Genomic DNA, 21,243 nt, shown 5'->3' with positions numbered 1-21,243 from the left:
AGTCACACTGTGGTTTTTATGTTCTTTGATTAGTGCTCTTAATTCACTCGATGTGGTCAGATCTGGCTGAAAATAATCAGTTGGATTTTCTGCTATGGAGACTGGCTTTGGGGTCATGAGTCTCTGAACAGGAGGATACTGAGAGTTCGCCTTATAGGTAAAATGAAATCAAACATGAAATTTAATTTTCATATATAACAGTGGTGCAAATTTAATAATTATTTGGCAATACCTAATGTGAACTACAGACTGTGAGTACTTCCTATAGAAATACCCAGGGAATGCAAACAAATACCAATAAGAAAACTGATAGTAATAAAACCAAAGGGTGTGGGTACGTGTGTTTAGATTTGTGTGTGTGTGTGTGTGTGTGTGTGTGTGTAGTTCAAAAATGGTTTTCACAGACTATTTTATTCTAGACTTAATGACCTTGACACACGTGCACACACACAACATCGGAACTCTATTCAAAACCGTTCCACATATCTAAGCTTTTACAGGATGAATTTCAAATATAAAAACTAACTATATAAATTGCAATTGATTTTGCAACATTTTCCTTCAAAGTACAATCTAAATTTTCTCAGCTGCAAATAAGATACCTTTACACTAACTAGGAAAATATTTTAATAGCTTAAAATGTGAGCAAATTACTCTCCAATTTAATGTTTTTCTGCTGTGATTTAAAAACCAAACCAAAAGTCTTACAATTGAAATCTCTTTAGTAAAGTAGTGTTTAGAATTCCAAAGCTTAGCATGAACTGTCTTTATTATCAGGTTCACAAGTGTTTTGTTAATGGTCTCTGGCTACATAGAATCAGAGTAGAATCCTGTGGGTTTAAGATGAGTCTGAAACCAAGAGATTCTTCTCCTCTGTCCACAGACTGTAATACTAGGAATACAGGCTGTTCACTCAGCACCAGCTGTGAACAGCACTGGTTTCAGGGCAAAGACTCAGAGGTTTTTCCCTCAGTCTCACCACAAGTGTGATCCTACAACTCGGTGACACGGTCTGTTTTGCAGACTCTTCTGATTTTATCATGAACCATGAGCTTTAATATCATGTTTTGGCCCTTATACTTCCTAACACCCATTAATAAAATGTTTTTGGTACTGCACACAAACAGTAAGAAAAAATTTTTTTCATGAGAACATGTATTCTGGCACAATTTTTAAAATTTACTACTTTTTAAGAAATCTGATATAAAATAGGAGTCTGAGAAAAGCAGCTAATAAGGCTATACTAATCCCCTAACAGAAACTAATAATGGATTGATTCCCTCTTGCCAGAATGCAAGCGTCTAGGTCATTCCGAAAATTGAGAAGCAACACTATCCCAAGAAAAAGTAAATGTTAACTTTCTCCTATGCATCAAAAATTTGGTAAAAATTTCATAAGTTTTCATATCTTGAATAAGGTCCCCAAAATAATTCAGAGATTTATGATAATTTTAATCAATTACTTCTTGGGGGAACTTGGTGTTGTAATAAATGCTTCCACAAGTAAGGATCTGGTTATCTGCTTCCCGAGAGGGACACTTAACCAGTCACAGTAATAACTAAAAAAATTTAGTCTTTTTAACCCTGGCTAGTGAACACTTAATTCTTCCCACAATAACCACTAAAGCTAATTTTAACAAAATAAAATGCCCTAAAAAGGGTTAGCAAGATATAAGCTATATTCTATTTTTATTAGCTCTACTTTTTTTGAATAGTATTTTGGATGACTGATTGAGATTTGCCCATTTGTAATTATATCACACACAACAGATTAATATATGTTTGTTAATGAGGAAAGTTTACAAAGATAACTACATTCAGTGAGCACGTCAGTTCACTGAACGTCTGGTGACTAAACACTTCAAGCTCTGTTAAAGCCTGTCTTTAGCTATCCAAAGGTAGCAGTTACTCATAAAAACTGTTGAGATCCTGAAGACGGGAATGCCAAATATCCAAAAAATACTGCATGAGCATCTACTACATATACAGCATTATGCTAAGTAAGGTGCTCACAAGAGGAACAAAGTCAAAGAAAAAAATCATTTTTCATACATGTTCCCTAATGACTATCAACTAAATTCAGTTTATGTATTTGATGACTTAAACATAAATAATAAATAAGTCTTCACACTTTATAGAAATAAATGCTAAAGAAGTCTTACCTTTTGCATTTGGGCCTGAAAATATGTGTTGATATCCATCCCATTCCTATCAAGAGGCTGAAAAAAGTATATATATTAGAATAGATGGCAAAGTTTGAAAAATATGACTTTTATCACCAATATATAAAAATGTATCTTTAAGTGAGAGATAAAAAGTTTGAAAATCCACTTAGAGAACTCAGTGGACAAAAACAACAAATGGAATTCTTTTTGCATCCAGTTAATGTTGGAGCAATAATAAAATTAAGATTTTCCACTAAACTCAAACTGTAAAACACTGTTGCATTTAATTGTGATTTTAAATATTTTACCAGGAGGGGGCTTACCATCTCTAAAGATTGCAATATTCGCCGAGCTGTTAAACTCATCCTACCACAGGATTGTGTATTGAGTTGCTTAGTTTTCATCAGTCTTCTGACTGGTACCTAGAAAGTGAACCTTGTATTATCTGTTGGAACTGTGAACTCTACAGCACATATTTCAGACAATGAAAATATTTACAACACAGAATGGAGGTCGAAAGGGAAATAGGAATATTGTGTTAACAACTTATCTCTGGGTGGTGTCATTAATCATATATTCAACCTTTCTCCTTTATTTATTGAAAATGCAATTCTCCGCCAGCGAAATTACTTTTACAATCAGAAAAACATGGTAAGACAGCTTGCACCACTTTAAAGATCTGTCAGCTATGTAAAATGGGAAATATGAGACAACTGATGGAACATTCTAGCATTACCTTGATCTGCTTATCAAGGTAATGATATTTAAATCAAAGAACACTTAATTAAGTGAACTGTGTTAAAATATTAGTTATTCTGGGTATTAAAATGTATTAATTACAGTAAATTCCAAGATAAATAAATAAAGAGACTGTAGACTCTACTGCAATGGAAATTAAAAATTGTGAACGATTTGTGTCTCAACTTTTAATAGAAGAAAACTTTTAAAGGAACAGGCTGTTTTTCAATAAATGGATTTTTAACTTTCTTAAAATGGAAGTTAAAGAAATAACCTTATAAAGAAGAGACAAGTACTCTTTCACACATAATGTTTACAAATTCCAATAGAAACACTTCCTTTTCTCAAGATTGCATTACATTTCAAGTGACTACCACAAATGAAAGTAGTTTGATAATGCTCAATATAAAATAGAAAAAGTATTATAACAAATTATAACCCAGTTTCTATAAATAGCAGATAATATCTGAAAAACTGAATCACAATAACTAGTTGAAATAAAGTTTGTCTATCTGGTACCAAACATTCATTATATTTTCAGAGGAGCTGCAATATTCTACATTAATTTTATTTAAAATTTGGTGCCCAAGAAGGATTGCCATTCAGGACAGAGGCAAACATGAGGTGATATTAAAAAACTTTTGGAAAAAATGACAGTCTGTGCTGTCACTGGATTCCATTGGCCAGTGGCCTCTCAGGGCCTCACTTCACTAATCCATAAAATAGAAATTAATTAGAGAATCTTTAATATACCTTCCAACTCTAAGGCTCCAGCAAATGAAGAAAGAACTAATAGATTCATCGCAAATGTCAACGATATACTTCTGGAAGCCTGTGTTGAGAATGATTCTTGTGCTATCTCAGGATTAAGCATTCAAAAGTACAGGACTCTTGGGGAGGGGTTATCACTTTAGAAGGGGTGTAAATGCCTAAACATTATTCTGTTTTGTAAACCTCAAACTAATATGAAGAAATAAAAGTTAGAAAAAACAAGTACTCTAGCTGCCATCTTGTGTTCCCACGTGTGAGTTTATTCTCAGCTGGTCTTCCCAAGATCCCCTGAGCGCCAACCCCAGTCCCCTGCGCAGCCCCGTGTCCTCTCCAACAAGATGAAAGAAACTATCATGAACCAGGAGAAACTCGCCAAACTGCAGGCACAAGTGCGCATTGGTGGAAAAGGAACTGCGCGCAGAAAGAAGAAGGTGGTTCACAGAACAGCTACAGCAGATGATAAAAAACTTCAGTTCTCTTTAAAGAAGTTAGGGGTAAACAATGTCTCTGGTACTGAAGAGGTGAATATGTTCACAAACCAAGGAACAGGGATCCACTTTAACAAACCTAAAGTTCAAATCTCTTTGGCAGAGAATACTTTCACCATCACAGGCCACGCTGAGACCAAGCAGCTGACAGAAATGCTACCCAGCATCTTAAACAAGCTCGGTGCAGATAGTCTGACTAGTTTAAGGAGACTGGCTGAAGCTCTGCCCAAACAATCTGTGGGTGGAAAAGCACCACTTGCTACCGGAGAGGAGGATGATGATGAAGTTCCAGATCTTGTGGAGAATTTTCATGAGGCTTCCAAGAGTGAAGCAAACTGAACTGAGTCAACTTCTGAAGAAAACCTGAAGAAATTACTGGGAGCTGATATTTTATATTAAGACTGCTTTTTAAATTTTGTTCATGGATCTGATAAAATCTCAATCTCTAATATTTTTAAGCCCAAGCCCCTTGGACACTGCAGCTCTTTTCAGTTTTTGCTTATACACAAATCATTCTTTGCAGCTAATTAAGGTGAAGAAGCTTGGGAATAAAGTTTGAAGCAAAGGTTAATAAAGTTAAAAAGAAAAAAAAAAAGTATAGGATTTGAAATAGATCCACGATGGCAAAGTAGATAAACGTTGGGCCTGCTTCCTTCTGGGAACACAATAAAATTAAAACTAAAGTATAGAAAATCAACCTGGAGAACAATCTGCAGTCTGGCTGAAGTATTACAACTGAAAATATAAAGAAGCCACGTGGAGACTGGTAAAGGTGGAGGAGAAGCTAAACAGACTGTTCCCAAACCTCAGTTAGGTGGTTGAGAATCAGGAGGGATATCTCAGCCACAGAGATTCCCCCAAAGGTGTGCAGGATCCCTGGTCCAACGAGGTTCTCAAGCCTGGAGCCCAGGTGCCGGGAAGAGTAGACCCTACATCATCAGGCTGTGAGAAAACAATGATGATTCTGACATTCTGCTTGGGACTAAAACACTATGCACACAGACTCTCTCACTCCCAGGCTCTCACCTTGGGCTCCAGTGGAGGTAGGGTGACTTAAGGGGCATTAGAGGCATATGGGGGGCAGTCGGAGGGTTGTGGCTTTAGAACAAGGGCTAGAGCACATTCTTCATTTTCCCTGTACAAGCACCAGGCAGGCACCATCTGGGCTTTCTTCAACTCTACCCCCACACAGCTAAATGTGAATCTGAATTGGTCTGAGGACCTCTGCTGGAAACCTGACCATTCAACTCCTCCAACACCAGAGTCACTTTTTCAGTGAACAGCCAGACCTGCCCACATTGAACTCTTTCTTAGACAACTATCAGAGTCCGTAGGACCCAATGGGTGTCCACTGGGCTTGGTGTGCTCTGAATCTTTTGCTGAGTAGCTCTAGGCTCAGCCTTGGCACCAAACCAGAATCTACATTCACCTGGTAACCACAAGTCCTCCCACTCTAGTGACTCCCTGAGGCCCTGCCTCACCCAACTTGCTTACTGCACAAAGCTTTATCATTGTCTGAAACAAGAGAGCTGGCAGGTGGCAGCAGGCCTCAGGCTGTCCTGGCTCTCTGAGGAACTACTCCAGACCTGGATATGGGGGTAGACGTCCCCGGTACACAGGGTGGCGTCTACCACGCATGCAAGTTCCAGAGCAGAGAGTGACCCAACACAGATGTCTTTGTGGCTCCTACGTGATAGTCCCCAGTGGGACACAGGCAGGGGCTGCCCTGAGGCTGCACCGCAGCCCCCTGCCAAGGGGCCACAGAACCAATATACTTGGAGGTTGGCTCAGACCACAGCAGAGCACAACCCAATTAGACCTACAAGAGGCAGAAACAAATGGCGGTCACAATAGGCACGAGAGCTCACTGGGGAAAATCCCAATCAGTGAGTTGAGCCCCTCCACACAGCGCCCATAAGCTGTGCATGTGCCCAAACCCCACAGCCAATCAGCCTGAGGATCAAACCCATCCACTGACATGCCAATAGCAATCAAGGTGCCACTATAACAGGAGGGTATACCCAACCCACACAAGGGACACTCCTGAAGCAGGTGGAGCAGATGGCCAAGGAGATTGTGCGAGGGCCCCATAGGGGACCTACTACATATGGCCACTCGACCAAAACTGGGAGACATAGCAGACCTACCTAACACATAGAAACAAACACAAAGAGGCAGCCAACATGAAAAAACAAAGAACTGTATCCCAAATAAAAGAACAGGAGAAAACTCCAGAAAAAGAACTAAACGAAATGGATGCAAGCACCTACCAGATAGAGTTCAAAACAATGGTTAATAAGGATGTTCAAGGAAATTAGGGAGAACGTCAACAGAGAGATAGCAAGCATAAAAGAGGACACAAAAACCATAATGAAGACCCAGTGAGAAATAACAAATTCAATAAATAAAATGAAAAATGCACTGGAAGGAATCACCAGCAGACTAGATGAAGCAGAGGATCAAATAAGCGATTTGGAAGACAAGGTAGCAGAAAACACCCTAGGGGAATAGCAAAAAGAAAAATGGATCCAAAAACATAAGGATGGTTTAAGAGACCTCTGGGATAACATCAAGCATAACAACATTCACATCATAAGGGTATCAGACGAAGAGAGAAAGCAAGGGATTGAGAACTTATTTGAAGAAATAACGACAGAAAAGTTTCTTAACCTGGTGAAGGAAATACACATACGAGGCCAGGAAATGCAGAGAGTTCCAAACAAGATGAACCCAAACAGGCCCACACCAAGACACATTAAAATTAAAATGGTACTCCTAAAAGCAGCAAGAGAAGGGCAACTACTATCTTAAAAGGGAGCTCACGGGGTGGCCAGTTGGCTCAGTTGGTTGGAGTGTGATGCTGGTAACACCAGGGCTGGCGGATGCACACCCACCTGGGCCAGAGTGAGCTGTGTCCTCCACAACTAACTTGAAACAACTACTTGACATGGAGCTGATGGGTCCTGGAAAAACACACTTAAAATAAATAAAAAGAAAAAACAACAAAAAAGGGGAGCTCACATTAGATCATCAGCTGATTTCTCAATAGAAACTTTGCAGGCCAGAAGGGATTGGCACAAAATAGTCAACGTGATAAAAACAAGAACCTACAACCAAGGGTACTCTACTCAGCAAGACTGTCATTTAAAATTGAAAGACAGATAAAGAGTTTCACAGACAAGAAAAAGCTAAAGGAGTTCATCACCATCAAACTAGTATACAAAGGAATTTATAGGAATTTCTTTAAGATAGAAAAAAATAAAAATTATGAATAATAAAATAACAATAGCAACATAACCTATCAAAAATTACTTTCAATGTAAACAAATTAAATGCTTCAATCAAAAGACATGGGAAGGCTGAATAGATAAGAAAACAAAGCCCTTACATATGCTGCCTAGAAGAGACTCACTTCAGATGGAAAGACACACACAGATGGAAAGTAAAGGGATGGAAAAAGTTATTTCATGAAAGTGGACACCAAAAACCCAAAAAAAGCTGGGTAGCAATAGTTACACAAGATAAAATAGACCTTACGACAAACATATTAACAAGAGACAAACAAGGATCCAGTAATCCCACTTCTGGGTGTTTATCTGAAGAAATCCAAAATGCTACTGTAAGGGGACATGTGAGTCCATATGTTTCCTGCAGCATTGTTTACAATGGCCACAATGTGGAGGCAGCCTGGGTGCTCCTCAATGGATGAATGGATGAAGAGGAGGCGGTACATGTATACAATGGACTATTGTTCAGTTAGGGAAGCAAGGGTTCCTGCCATCTTCCCGGAATGGATGGACTGGAAGGTGTTGTGCTGAGTGGAATATGTCAGACAGAGAAGGATAGATGCAATGTGATTTTGCTTATGTGTGGAATACAAAGAACAAAATAAACAAAACATAAAGACACTCATAGATACAGAAAACATTTTGATGGTTGCCAGATGGGAGGGGGCTTGGGGATGAGCGAGAAAAGGCAAGAGATGAAGAAGTACAAACTGGTTGTTATAAAGCAGTTATGGGGAGATAGGGTATAGCATAAGGAATAGGGTCAGTAATATTTTAATACCTATGAATGGTGTTAGATGGATACCAGATTTGCTGGTGTGATAGATGGGAGAGGTGTGGGGAGCAGGGAGAAAAAGGTGAATGGATTAAGAAGTACAAATTGGCAGTTACAAAATAGTCATGGAGATGTGGGGTAAAGCATAGAGAGTACAAATATAGTCAGTGACGTGGTGATGACTACGTACATATGCCAGCTAGGTACTAGACTAGTTAGGGGAGCACTTCTTAAATTGTATGGATTTCTAATCACTATGCTGTACACTTAAAATTAATGTAAAATAATACTGAATATCAACTGTAATAAAAAATGAAAAATGGTGAAAAGGTGAAGGGGAATATGAAGTCCAAATTTCCAGGTATAAAACAACTAAGTCATGGGGATGTAATGTACAGCATAGGGAATAGAGTCAACAATAATGTGATAGCATGCTATGGTGTCAGCTGGTGGCTGGACTTAGGGTGATCACTTCTTTAGGCATGTAAATCTGGAATAAATACAATATTGTATGTTATCTCTATATATAATTTTTTAAATTAACGTTTACTGGGATGACAATTGTTAGTAAAATTACATAGATTTCAGGTATACAATTCTGTAATACATCATCTATATCTCACATTGTGTGTTCACAACCCAGAGTCAGTTCTCCTTCCATCACCTTATATTAGACCCTGTTTACCTTCTTCTAAAATCCCCCTCCCCACTTACCGTCTGGTAACCACTAAACTATTGTCTATATCTATGAGTTTTTGTTTCTTCATTTGTTTGTCTTGTTCCTTTGCTGTTTTCAGTTTTATATAACACATATCAGTGAAATCATATGGTTCTCTAGTTTTTCTGTCTGACTTATTTCGCTTAGCATTATAATCTCAAGATGCATCCAAGTTGTCGCAAATGGTACTATTTCATCTTTTCTTACCGCCGAATAGTATTCCATTGTGTATATATACCACAACTTCTTTACCCATTCATCTATTGAAGGACACTTTGATTGTTTCCATGTCTTGGCCACCGTAAATAAAGGTGCAATGAACACTGGAGCACATATGTCTTTATGGATAACTCTTTTCAGGTTTTTTGGGTAGATACCCAGGAGGGGTATTGCTGGGTCATATGGTAATTCTATTCTTAATTTTTTGAGGAACCTCCACACTGCCTTCCAGAGAAGTTGTACCAATCTGCATTCCTACCAACAGTGTATGAGGGTTCCTTTTTCTCCACAGCCTCCCCAACACTTTTTAATAATATTATTTAAAATTAAAAATGTAATGGAGATATGTAGGGAATCTCCTCAGGCTTCATAATTAAGAAAAAAAAATGTTTTTCTAAGACTAAGATTTAAATTTAATGCAATTATTAATGAAAATGGGGGAGGAAGTCGTGGGTATACACTGTGACTTGGAACTAATCTATTAATCGTGGGCTGGCATCATCTCCTACTAACATGCTGAACTATTTTCAGTTTAAAAAAATGTTTGAATGGCATTATAATCCACTTTAAGCTTTAGAAAAAGTTCCCTGTGACTCCAAGATCCACTTAACACTTTTTGATATAAAATATTGCCCTTCATGAGCACATTCAGAAATAAAACTCATAATTACTATCAACTATTTATGAAAGCATCTTCTATTCAGGAAAACAAGAAACTACTCTAAGGACAAATCTTCAAATACACGTTTTTCTATGAAATTTCTGCATCTGTCATAAATTGTCATCGTTATACAATTGCCCTCTCCAAAAGCCCACAGACTTGGAAATATAATTACTCTTCCATCTTTAAAATGTCAAAATCTGGAACGTAACCACCATAGCAACATATACACAAAACAGAATTTTTATGATGTTCAAGAAACTCTTAGGATAAGACAGAATGCTGCAATATACCTTAAACGGGTATTAGTTTTAAAACTAGCAATTTCTAAATGTTCTCTGTTAATGTATACATGTAAATATAACTCTTTTCTTATATTGACCTTGTATTCAGTAACCTTCCTAAACCAACTTACACATTCTTCTTGTACTTTCTTGGAAATATCTATGTAGACCAGCACATTGTCTATGACTAGGAGGCCTTTCATTCCTTCCTTCCCAATATGTACACCTGTGTTTCTTTTGTCTGGCATTAGCTAGGACCTGCAGTACGTGTAACAGCAGCAGTGATAGCAGACATCTTTGTTCTCTTCCTAATCTTAGGGGGAAAGATTTCAGTCTTTTAACAATAGTATGATGCTAGCTGAAGATTTTCTGTAGACACAATTTACCACATCCAGGAGGTTCCATCTGTTCCTAGTTCTGCTGAAAATTTTTCTCATGAATGGACTTTGGATTTTTGTTAAATGTGTTTTATGCATCTGTGGTGATGTTCATGTAGTTTTTATTCTTTATTTACTGGGTAGATAACATTAATTTTCAATGCTGAACCAACCTTACATTCCCAGGACATATGCCACACGATCATGATATACTTTTTATATGTGCTGGGATAGATCTGCTAATATTTGTTGAGAAGTTTTGTGTCTATAACTCATGAGAAATACTGGTCTGTAGCTTTATTATAATGCCTTTGGTTTTTGTTATGAGAGTAATGTTGGTTCCTGAATGATCAGGGAAATGTACAAGAAAGGTTGCGGAGAATTGGTATTATTTCTGTCCTAAATATTTGGTAGAATTCTCCAGGGAAGTTATATGGGCCTGAAGTTTTCTTTGCTAAAAGGTATTTTACCTATGAATTCAATTTATTGAATAGGCTACTGATAGGTATAAAACTAATAAGGCCTGTGTGATGACTATTACAAAACAGTGGTAGAAATGTAAAAAGACAGAAATAAATGGAGAGGCATATTGACTTTATGGATCGGAAGACTCTTTTTTGTTAAGACTTTTATTCTCCATAAGTTGGTCTTTAGACTCAATGCAAACCCAATCAAAATTCCTGTAGACTTTGTAGAAAACTGATAGGGTGATTCAAATTATTGAAAAGGAAAGGAACTAGGAAAGCCAAAACAAGCTTGAACAAGAAGAAAGTTGGAGGATTCACAGGACCTATTTCAAGACTTACTCTAAAGGTATAATAATCAAGACAGTTCAATGTCAGCAAAGTGATCAATACATAGATCAATGGAAAATAATTGGAAGTCCAGAAATAGAGCCACAATATGGTCGACGGATGTTTTAAAGATTCAATTCAATGGAGAAAGTATAGTCTTCTCAACAAATGGTACTAGAGAAAGTGAACATTCATATGTTTAAAAAATCAATCTGGATTCATGCCTCATACCACATACAAAACTATCTCAAATTCAAATCTTCTCATGAGGGTAATTTTACTACATGTAACTTATATCTCAATTATTTTTTTCAAAAAGGAATTAATCATCACACATCCTAAACATACACAAATCTAATGTATAAAATGTTCACTGACATCTAAAATTATGTTCATACTGTCCCTAAATGAAAAGAATTTTCTAATACCTTTTGCATTTTACAAAAGATTAACTAAACCAAAATTCTATTTGAGTGCCAACAGTTACCTAACAACTATTTTTAAATAAAACGTTATCAATCCTATTCAAACCAACCTGATATGGTGTGTTTCGTACTTTAGGCTGTCTGACAACCGCAGCTGCCCCACCATACCTTGTTTTGCCAAGGTAAAAAGGAGAATCTCCAAGCTCACTTCTTATAAGGATCGAAGATTCCCCATTTGACTGCATGGAAACACACGGTAAATTATCAGCCATAAGCACTCAATACCAATGTGATTGAATCAACTCCAATTAATACTTACCAGGGAAACATTTCCAAAAGCTGCCAAGTTAAATGCTGGCTTTTTGGAGCTGGTGGCAGTGTGCTTGGAGAGTGTATGATAACGATCAGTGTCTGCAGACGACAGAGCTGGCACTGCAGTGTTTTTTGAAACAGCTACATACGAAACAAAAATATGTAATGCTCAGTAATACCACTACGGGGAATGAGATTTCATTTTAATAATACACTGTCATCTAATTATGACTAAATAAAGACAATGGATGAATCTGCTGTTGTCACTATTCTCCTCATGACCAACCTGTAACACTGACATTTAGGGAGCTAAGTATCTCTGAGGTTAATTACTAAAAAGCATTGTCAAAATGTTGATATTACATCCTGTTTATTTTTCTGAGCTCATTTCATTCAAATGAAGGCATTTATAGGAAATGCCAAAACTTAAAGCTTTTGAAATACTAATCTAATATATGCAAGTATTTTCATGTAAAGATTATGAGAAATTTTTACTTACCTGAACCACTTGTAACTGGTTCTGAAACACTACTAGATCCAGAAAGTTCTGCTCTTTTTGCAACAGACATACTAACTGTATATCCAATCTGTCACGAGAAAAGTGAACCTTGAAGTGTCAAATTACTTTTAAACAAATCTCGTTAGAGAGCTTTTTCACTCAAGTCAAAAAAATATATTTAATTTCATTTGTTCTAAGATGGAGGAGAAGTCAAAACAGAGAAACTGAAATTGAAGGAAGGCCATGAAGAACTACTCATGGGTAGAGTGATTCTCAGGAATACTGGTCCTTCTATTTCCTAGAATACAGTATGTTTTATAATAATATACTTCATCTTTTCTGTCATTCTTTTATCTCTACATTTTTTCAGGTAGAATTTATATACTTAGAGGTAAATTGAGAATATGTCAAGGTAGCACCATGCAGTGTTAATTGACAATGTGAGTTCCTGAATCAAAAAAACTGAAATAGATTTGAATCCCAGCTGTACCACCAGCCAGCCATGTGCCTGTGAACCTAACTGTTCTAAGTACCAAACTCCTAATCTGTGAAAATGAGGGGGAAAATTATAGGCCACAGTGGTGGTAGTACTATGAAATGCAAAGTTATATATGGTCACACCATATAAAACAAGCATTTAAAAAACTTTATTTCTCATGAGTTTGGGGAACTGCCTTGGTTTTACCCTAATAAAGCAAAGACCACCCCAAGTCTCATGGACACAGATTAAAAACAAACAAAAGACGTTCTGCTTCAGCTATTGGTAGAGTAGCTCATATCTGCCCAATCTCTGACATAACAATTAGAATCTAAGGCCTAAATATTAAAATAATCATCTGAAAACATTAAAGAGCAAACAAAAACAAGCAGGAATTGGAGGGGAGATGACACCTGGAAGAAGAGAAAAGCACTGAGTGAGCTTCTTGTTCTCTTTATGAGTTCTCTTTATGAGGGCCACTGGATACTTGAAATGCAGAGAGAAAACAGCAATGTGTTGGTTGAAGAATCAGTGGACAAACTAGGTGACCACAGTATCTAGAAAATAACGGGAGATACATGACTGAAGAGCCACAGGAGAGGAGCCTCCGGTCTGCATGTTAGCTGTTCAAATACCTGGCAGACCTGTAAACTACATGAGTGGAAGATGGACGGACAGCAAGCAGCCAACTCCGACTAAAGAGTCTCGGCTGCTGCCCACCACAGAGCAGACAGGGTTTGAGTTCAGGTAACTTCACTGCAACTAAAACAATCTGCATAACTTCAAATGGACGCAGTATATTATACATAAAGCACACCTCAGTAAGTCTACCTCTTCCCAAAAGAGGAAAAATAAAGACACGTTCAGATAAAAGAAAACTGAGAGAATCTGTTGCCATAAAACTTGCTTTATGAGTTCTTCAGGCTGAAGAGAAATGAGACCAAATAGAGACACAGATTTCCAGAAAAAATAAAGAATACCTGAGGATACATAACAACATCATCAACAACAAAAAACACACATTGTTTTTCTATGAATTTCTTTAAATACATATAACTAAATAAAGCAAAAATTATATGCTGTGGGTTTATAGGCTATGTATCTAAATATAATAAAAATAAGAAGTAAGCATAATATACCAAGGAAAAGGACTAATAAATCAGCCTATAAAGGGGCAAGATTCTTAAGTTTGTACAAGAAGTGGCACAATGTTAACACAAAGTAGATTGTAAAAGAGTTAAGGAAATACATCGTAATCACAAAAGGAACCACAAAGTAAAACAAAGAGATAGAACATAAGAAGTAAACAAGTAACTGAAATAATCACAAAAGGTAGACTTTTACCCAAACATGCCAATAATTTCATTAATTATAAACATTCATATTAAAAGATAGAAAGAGGGCCGGCCCGGTGGCTCAGGGGGTTGGAGCTCCGTGCTCCTAACTCCGAAGGCTGCTGGTTCGATTCCCACATGGGCCAGTGGGCTCTCATCCACAAGGTTGCCGGTTCAACTCCTCGAATCCCACAAGGGATGGTGGGCTCGGCCCCCTGCAACGAAGATTGAACATGGCACTTGAGCTGAGCTGATGCTGAGCTCCCAGATGGCTCAGTTGGTTGAAGTGCGTCCTCTCAACCACAAGGTTGTCGGTTCGACTCCCGCAAGGGATGGGGGGCTGCGACTCCTGCAACTAGCAATGGCAACTGGACCTGGAGCTGAGTTGTGCCCTCCACAACTAAGACTGACAGGACAACAACTTGAAGCTGAACAGCACCCTCCACAACTAAGACTGAAAGGACAACTTGACTTGGAAAAAAAAAAGTCCTGGAATTACACACTGTACCCCAATAAAGTCCTGTTCCCCTTCCCCAATAAAATCTTAAAAAAAAAAAAGATAGAAAGAACCAAAAAGGGAAGACTCACATATATGCTGCCAATGAGAGGTTTACTATAATTATAAAGACACAGGCTAAAAGTAAATGGATGGAGAAGATACAAACCATGATTAGTAAGCAAAAGAAATCATATTCTAGTAATGGAATGGCTGTCTATATGAATACCATATGAAGTAACTTTGAAGACAAAAAGTTATTTCAAAAGATTGTTTTAAAACACACATGTAGTCATATTAACATGGGGACATCACCGAGGAGCCATAATAATGTAAGGTGCAGGCTGTCATGAGGGCCTCAAAAGACATGAAGCCAAAATTGACATAATTAATGGGAAAAGACAAATTCACCAAATGGAAAACAGACAATATTAACTCCTATATCTCAACAATTTTAAAAGACTAACCAGATACTACCCACTGGAAAAAAAAAAAAAAGAAAAGAAAAGAAACTTCCAGCAAGAAGAAAGATGTAAGAAATATTATCAGTCATCTTATCTGACATCTAGAGGCCACTGTATATAACAACTACAGAATATACCTTCACCAAAATTCATCAAGCACACTGTACACTGGGCTAAAAAACAAGTCTCGATGTGTTTTAAAACATTAAAGTCATGATTAAACAGGGATCACAATAATCTACAATCACATGAGAAATCAAAATGGAAATAAGAGAAAACATAAAACCACTACTAAAATCTTCTAAAAGATAACAGGAGTATTTCTTTGCAGCCTGGAAAGAGGCAATGGTTTCTTAGAACACATAGAACAGTAAAAATAATGGGAAAAATACACAAAATTCAGACTTCATAAAATATAAAACATCTGATCAAGAGATAATGTCAAGAAAATGAAAGGCAAGCCAGACTGGGAGAAAAATATTTGTAAGGCCTGTATCAAACAAAGTAATTGTGTCTAGAATTTACAAACAGCTGCTATAACTCTAAACTAAAAGCCACACAAATTTTTAAAGGGCAAACGTTCTGAAGAGAGACCTCACAAAGGAAGACAGGCACGTGGCCAAGAAGCACATAAACAAGAACACATTACTAGTCATGAGGGAAATGCACAGTAAAATTACAATGACACAGCAGCAAATACAAAGCAGAATGGCTACAATTTAAAAGAAGACAACCAACTACTAGTAAGGATGCAGAGTGATGGAAAGGTTCACATACTGTTGGGGGGACTTTAAACTATTACTCGCACCTCCACTTGTAGGTATTTACCCAAGAGAAATAAACATGTATCCACAAAATGGTACAAGAATCTTCACAGCAGCTTTTCAAAAGAGCCTGGCAGAAAACACTACATACTGAATAATTGTACTGATATGAACGTTTAGAATACGAAAAAAATATATAGTGGGGAAAAATGAGAATACTGGTTGCCCTGGGTCAAGAGGCAATGAGTATTGATTGGGAAGGAGCATGAGTGAATTTTCTGCAGGACTGGAAATGTTCCACATCTCAGTAGGCTTCGAGTTACACAGGTGTAAACATCTGTCCAAGTCATTCAATGGTACACGAACTTAAAATAAACAAACGGTTAACTACCACTACTCACAAAATTTCACATTATAGCAAAATCAGACGAAACACAAATCTGTGAAATGGCTAAAATTGAGCTACAGGTATCAGACTGAGATTCAGATAAAGATCTTAGCAATTATATCTTTCAAAACTTAAACCAAAGGGAAATAGGCAAAATTTACAAACCTGTTATCAGGCAAACACCAAACCAAGCTGATGGTTTTCTACTACTGAGATAGACTTCAAAAAGGGAGGCCCACACATTTTACAGAGTATTTAAGAACTTCTCTAAAGAACAAGCTCATGCTGTGTTAATCACAATTCCTTACCTAAACAATGTAAGACAAATAACCCATTTCTTAAATGTTAATATGTCTACATAAAGAGCTTTAATGACAAAATAAAAGCAATTTGCTAAGAAAACTAGAAAAGTTTATACAATGTATAATAAATAGCATTCAAGACATTTTCTTTCAACGGGTTAGATACATTGATCTAGTCCTTCCCTTTGCAATACTCCAACCCACCAACAAGTAGAAACAAAAGGTTAAATAGACCCTCAAGACCAGTAACTGAGCCAAGGCCCCCAACATAAAATATCACAAAACAGGCCTTAAGGTAGAAAGTCCAAATTACCAAACCAGTCATGATTCTGATGAGTCTGAGTCCCAAGGACAAAGGTGCTAAATAGGAAAAGAGGAGATAAAGAAAAAATAAAAAACAAATACCTCCCCCTATAAATAAGCCAGCAAAGTAAAATGTCAACAGACATGAAGAAAATATATACTAATACACACCACAATTTCAATCAAATCTTATGTCACATTCAACAGAAAATGTTACAAGATCTCCTACTTAACGGCAAAAATATACTCCTCCAAAACTCAAGGGTCAATAAAGAAGTCACAAATGAAATTTGTCTGCTTCTCCAGAACAAAACTTAAACAGCTACAAATATAAATGACAAAAAATACACCTTTATAACCCTGGCTATAGAGTATTTTATTTTTCCCACAGTAAACTCCAAAGATAATTTGAACAAAATACATTAATAAAAATGTTATCATGATATAATCTATATTCTATTGTGTATTAGCTCTGCTACCTTGAAACAGTATTTTGGGCTGACCGATGGAAGACATGTCAATTTGAAATCAATTACACACAGCAGATTGACATATGATTATTAATGAGGAAAGTTTACAAAGATAACTATGTTCAGTAAGCACTTTAGTTCATTGAACGTCTGGAGACTAAGCACTTCAAACTCTGTTCACTCTTCTCTTTATTTATCCAAAGATAACAACAGTTACTCGAAAAGACTGCCAAGATGATGTAGACAGGAATGCCAAATATCCACAAAATACTGCATGAGCATCTACTACATATACAGCAATATGCTAAGTAACGTGTGCACAAGAGGAACAAAGTCATGGAAAACATCTTATGTTTCACATACATGTTCCCTAATGACGATCAACTAAATTCAGTTTGTGCATTTGATGACTTAAAAATAAATAATGCAAAAGTCCTCACACTTTACAAAAATAAATGCAAAAGAAGTCTTCCCTTTTGCCTTTTGGCTCAATAATCTGTGGTGGTAACTATCAACAGGCTGAAAAACAAAATATATTAGAATAGATGGCAAACTGTGAAAAATAGGACTTTCATTACCAAGATATAAAAAACAAATCACGTAAAAAGTTTAAAAACAACTTACAGAATTCAGTGGAGCAATAGCAACTTGTGGAATTCTTTTTGCATCCTGTTAATTTTGAAATGATAACAAAGCTAAGATTCTTCATTAAACTCAAATTTTAGAACACCGTTGCATTTAATTGTGAATTTAAAAATTTACTGCTACTGGACTTGACATCTTCTCTAAAGTCTGGAATATTTGCCAAGCTATTGAACTAGTCACACCATAAGATTGTGTATTGAGTTGCTTAGTTTTCATCTGTTTTGTTACTGGTGCCCAAAAATTAAACCTTGTATTATCTGTTGGAACTGTGAACTTCAAAACACATTTTCAGAAAAGGAAAATATTTACTAAACAGAATGGATGTCCTAAGTGAAACAGGATTAATGTGTTATCAGCAACTTCAACCTTTTTGCCTTATGTGTTTACTGAAATTCTACCCGTCTAGCTGACACATCACCTTTACAATAAGAAAAACATGGTAAGACAGCACGTACCCCTCTACAGATTTGCCAGCTACAAGTATGTTAAATGGGAAAAATTGAGATAACTGGTAGAACATTCTAGCATTACCTTCATCTGTTTATCCCTGATATTTAAATCAAAGACCACTGGATTAAGTAGAACGGTATTAAAATATTAGTTATTCCAGGTATTAAATAGTATTTATTAAAGTAAATTCCAAGATAACTAAACAAAGACACGGTAGACTCTACTGCAATCAAAATTAAAAATTTTAAGTGGACTTGTTTCACAAATTTTAATAGAAAAACATTAAGTACACAGACTCTTTCCTAATAGGTAGCATTTCAAATTTCTTAAAATTGGAGTTAAAGATACAACCTTGTAAAGAATAGACAAGTACCCTTTAATACACAAACAATGTTTAGAAATTGCAATAGAAACACTTCCTTTTCTCAAGAATGCACTATAATATTTCAACATCCAAGTGACCTCCACGAGTCAAAGTAGTTTGGGAACACTTGCAATCAAAATGATACATTATGATAATCAAATTACAACCCGGTTTCTATAACTAGCTGATAACATCTGAAAAATTGAACCATAACAACTACTTTAAATACTGTTTCTCCATCTGATCCCAAACATTCATTATATTTTCAGGGTCGCTGCAATATTCTACGTAAGTCTTACTAAGAATTTGGTGCCCATCTAGGATTGCTGTTCAGACCAGAGGCTTTGGCTAACATGAGGTATCAAAATCCTCTAGGAATATGTGACAGTGTGCACTGTCACTGCATTGTAATGGCCATGGACCTCTCAGGGCCTTACCTCACTAATTCATAAAATGGAAATGAGAACATTTAATATACCTTCCCACTCTACACCGCAGTAAAGAGAGGAAAAGCACAGTTTCATCCCAAATGTCAACGATAAACACCTGGGAGCCAGTGTTGAGGATGATTCATACGGTATCTCAGAACTCAGAAATAAAAAGTAAAGAGTTTCGTATACAAAATAAAGGAGGAAGCAGCAGGAATAGGATCTTTACTTGGGACAAGCCGATGAATCATTGACTGGCATCATCTTATCTTCTACTAACACACTGAACTATTTTAACTGTAAATAATTTTTTTAAAAAAGTATTATAATCCACTTTAAGCTTTAGAAAAAGCTTCATGTGACTACAAGATCCAGTTAGCACTTTGTGAAATAAAATATTGCCCTTCATGAACACACTCAGAAATAAGACTCAAATTACTGTTAACTATTTATAAAAGCATCCTCTATTCAGGAAAACAAGAAACTACTCTGAATAGAAGGCAAATCATCATATATACTTTTTTCTATGCAATTTCAACGTCTGTCATAGATTGTCATCTTTATATGATTTCCTAATCAAAAACTTACAGGCTTAAAAATATCATTACTCCTTCATCTTTAAAATGTCAAAATCTGGAACATAAGCACCATAACAACACATACACAAAACAGAAGTTTTATGAGCTTCAGGAATATCTTAGGACAAAAAAGAATGCTGCACTTTACCTAAAATTGGTATTATTTTTAAAACTAACAATTTTTAAATGTTCTCTGCTAATATTATATGTAAACATAACTCATTTTGTTATATTGACCTTGTATTCTGTGACTTTGCTAAACCCACTTATAAGTTCTTCTTGTAGTTACTTGAGATTTTCTATTCAGATTAGCACGTTGTCTATGACTAATAACCATTTCAGTCCTTCCTTCTCAATAAGTACACCCTGTGTTTCTTTTTTCTGGCATTAGCTAGGATCTGTAGTACATGTCACAGCAGCAGTGATAGCAGACATCCTTGTTCTTTCCTAATCTTAGGATGAAAGTATTCAGTCTTTCAACATTAGTATGATTCTAGCTGAACATTTTCCATTGACACCATTTATCACATCCAAGAGGTTCCACCTGTTCCTAGTTCTGCTGAAAATTTTCATTATGAATGAATGCTAGATTTTGTCAAATGTGTTTTAAGGCATCTGGGGAGATGTTCATGCACTTTTTATTATTTATTTACATGGTAGATAATATTTATTTTCTAATGCTAAATGAAATTACATTCCAATGACATACTCCCATGTGACCATGATGTAAGTTTTTACATATTTTTATGCTGGGTCAATTTGCAAATATTTCTTGAGAAGGTTTGTGTCTGTAATTCATGAGAAATACTGGTCTGTAGCTTTCTTATAATGTTTTTGGATTTAGTTATCAGGGTAATGTCGGTTCCTGAATGTGCTGGGAGGTATACAAGAAAGGTTGTCGAGAATTGGTGTTATTTCTGTCCTAAATGTTTGGTAGAATTCTCCAGGGACATTACGTGGATCTCAAGTTTTCTTTGCTAAAAGCTATTTTAACTACAAATTTAATTTATTTAATAGGCTACTTACAGGTATAAAACAAACAAAATAAGTGCAAGGCCTGTGTAATGACTATTACAAAACACTGGTAGAAATATAGAAAGAACTAAATAAATGGAGAGACATATTGACTTTATGGATCAGAAGACTCATTTTTTTTTAAGATGCTTATTTTCCCCAAATTGATCTTTAGACTCAATGCAACCCCAATCATAATTGCTGTAGACTTTGTAAAAAACTGATAGGGTGATTCTAAAATTATGAAAAAGCA

The 21,243-nt window shown here is 36.3% G+C and overlaps 2 protein-coding genes and 1 pseudogene across 4 annotated transcripts in view; 1 reads left to right on the top strand and 2 right to left on the bottom strand.

The window, feature by feature from the left end:
- Positions 1-12,634, bottom strand: part of LOC141572141 (nuclear pore complex protein Nup153-like) — a 45,199-nt gene extending 32,565 nt beyond the window's left edge. For 2 of the 3 annotated variants that reach the window (XM_088791357.1, XM_088791359.1), the window contains exons 1-5: positions 12,513-12,634; positions 12,021-12,154; positions 11,812-11,940; positions 2,488-2,586; positions 2,162-2,218 (exon numbers count right to left, since the gene is read on the bottom strand). In XM_088791357.1, coding sequence (XP_088647483.1) covers positions 2,162-2,218; positions 2,488-2,586; positions 11,812-11,940; positions 12,021-12,154; positions 12,513-12,582 — 489 coding nt within the window. In that variant the 5' untranslated portion in view covers positions 12,583-12,634. The remainder of the gene's footprint in view (positions 1-2,161; positions 2,219-2,487; positions 2,587-11,811; positions 11,941-12,020; positions 12,155-12,512) is intronic. The other variant, XM_088791358.1, reaches the window with a different exon arrangement.
- LOC148755738 (transcription factor BTF3 pseudogene) lies at positions 3,954-4,515 on the top strand (annotated as a pseudogene).
- A 1,726-nt stretch (positions 12,635-14,360) lies between the features above and the next one.
- The window catches only part of LOC148755737 (nuclear pore complex protein Nup153-like), a 44,035-nt gene continuing 37,152 nt past the window's right edge, over positions 14,361-21,243 (bottom strand). Inside the window, exon 5 of the mRNA XM_088791360.1 lies at positions 14,361-14,539. Coding sequence (XP_088647486.1) covers positions 14,375-14,539 — 165 coding nt within the window. The 3' untranslated portion in view covers positions 14,361-14,374. The remainder of the gene's footprint in view (positions 14,540-21,243) is intronic.

This window comes from Rhinolophus sinicus, chromosome 14 (genome assembly GCF_057876585.1).
Source record: "Rhinolophus sinicus isolate RSI-liver-muscle chromosome 14, RSI-T2T, whole genome shotgun sequence".
Lineage (NCBI taxonomy): Eukaryota > Metazoa > Chordata > Mammalia > Chiroptera > Rhinolophidae > Rhinolophus > Rhinolophus sinicus.
Note: the sequence above shows the minus strand (reverse complement) of the source record. Positions and strands in the feature narration are given on the sequence as shown.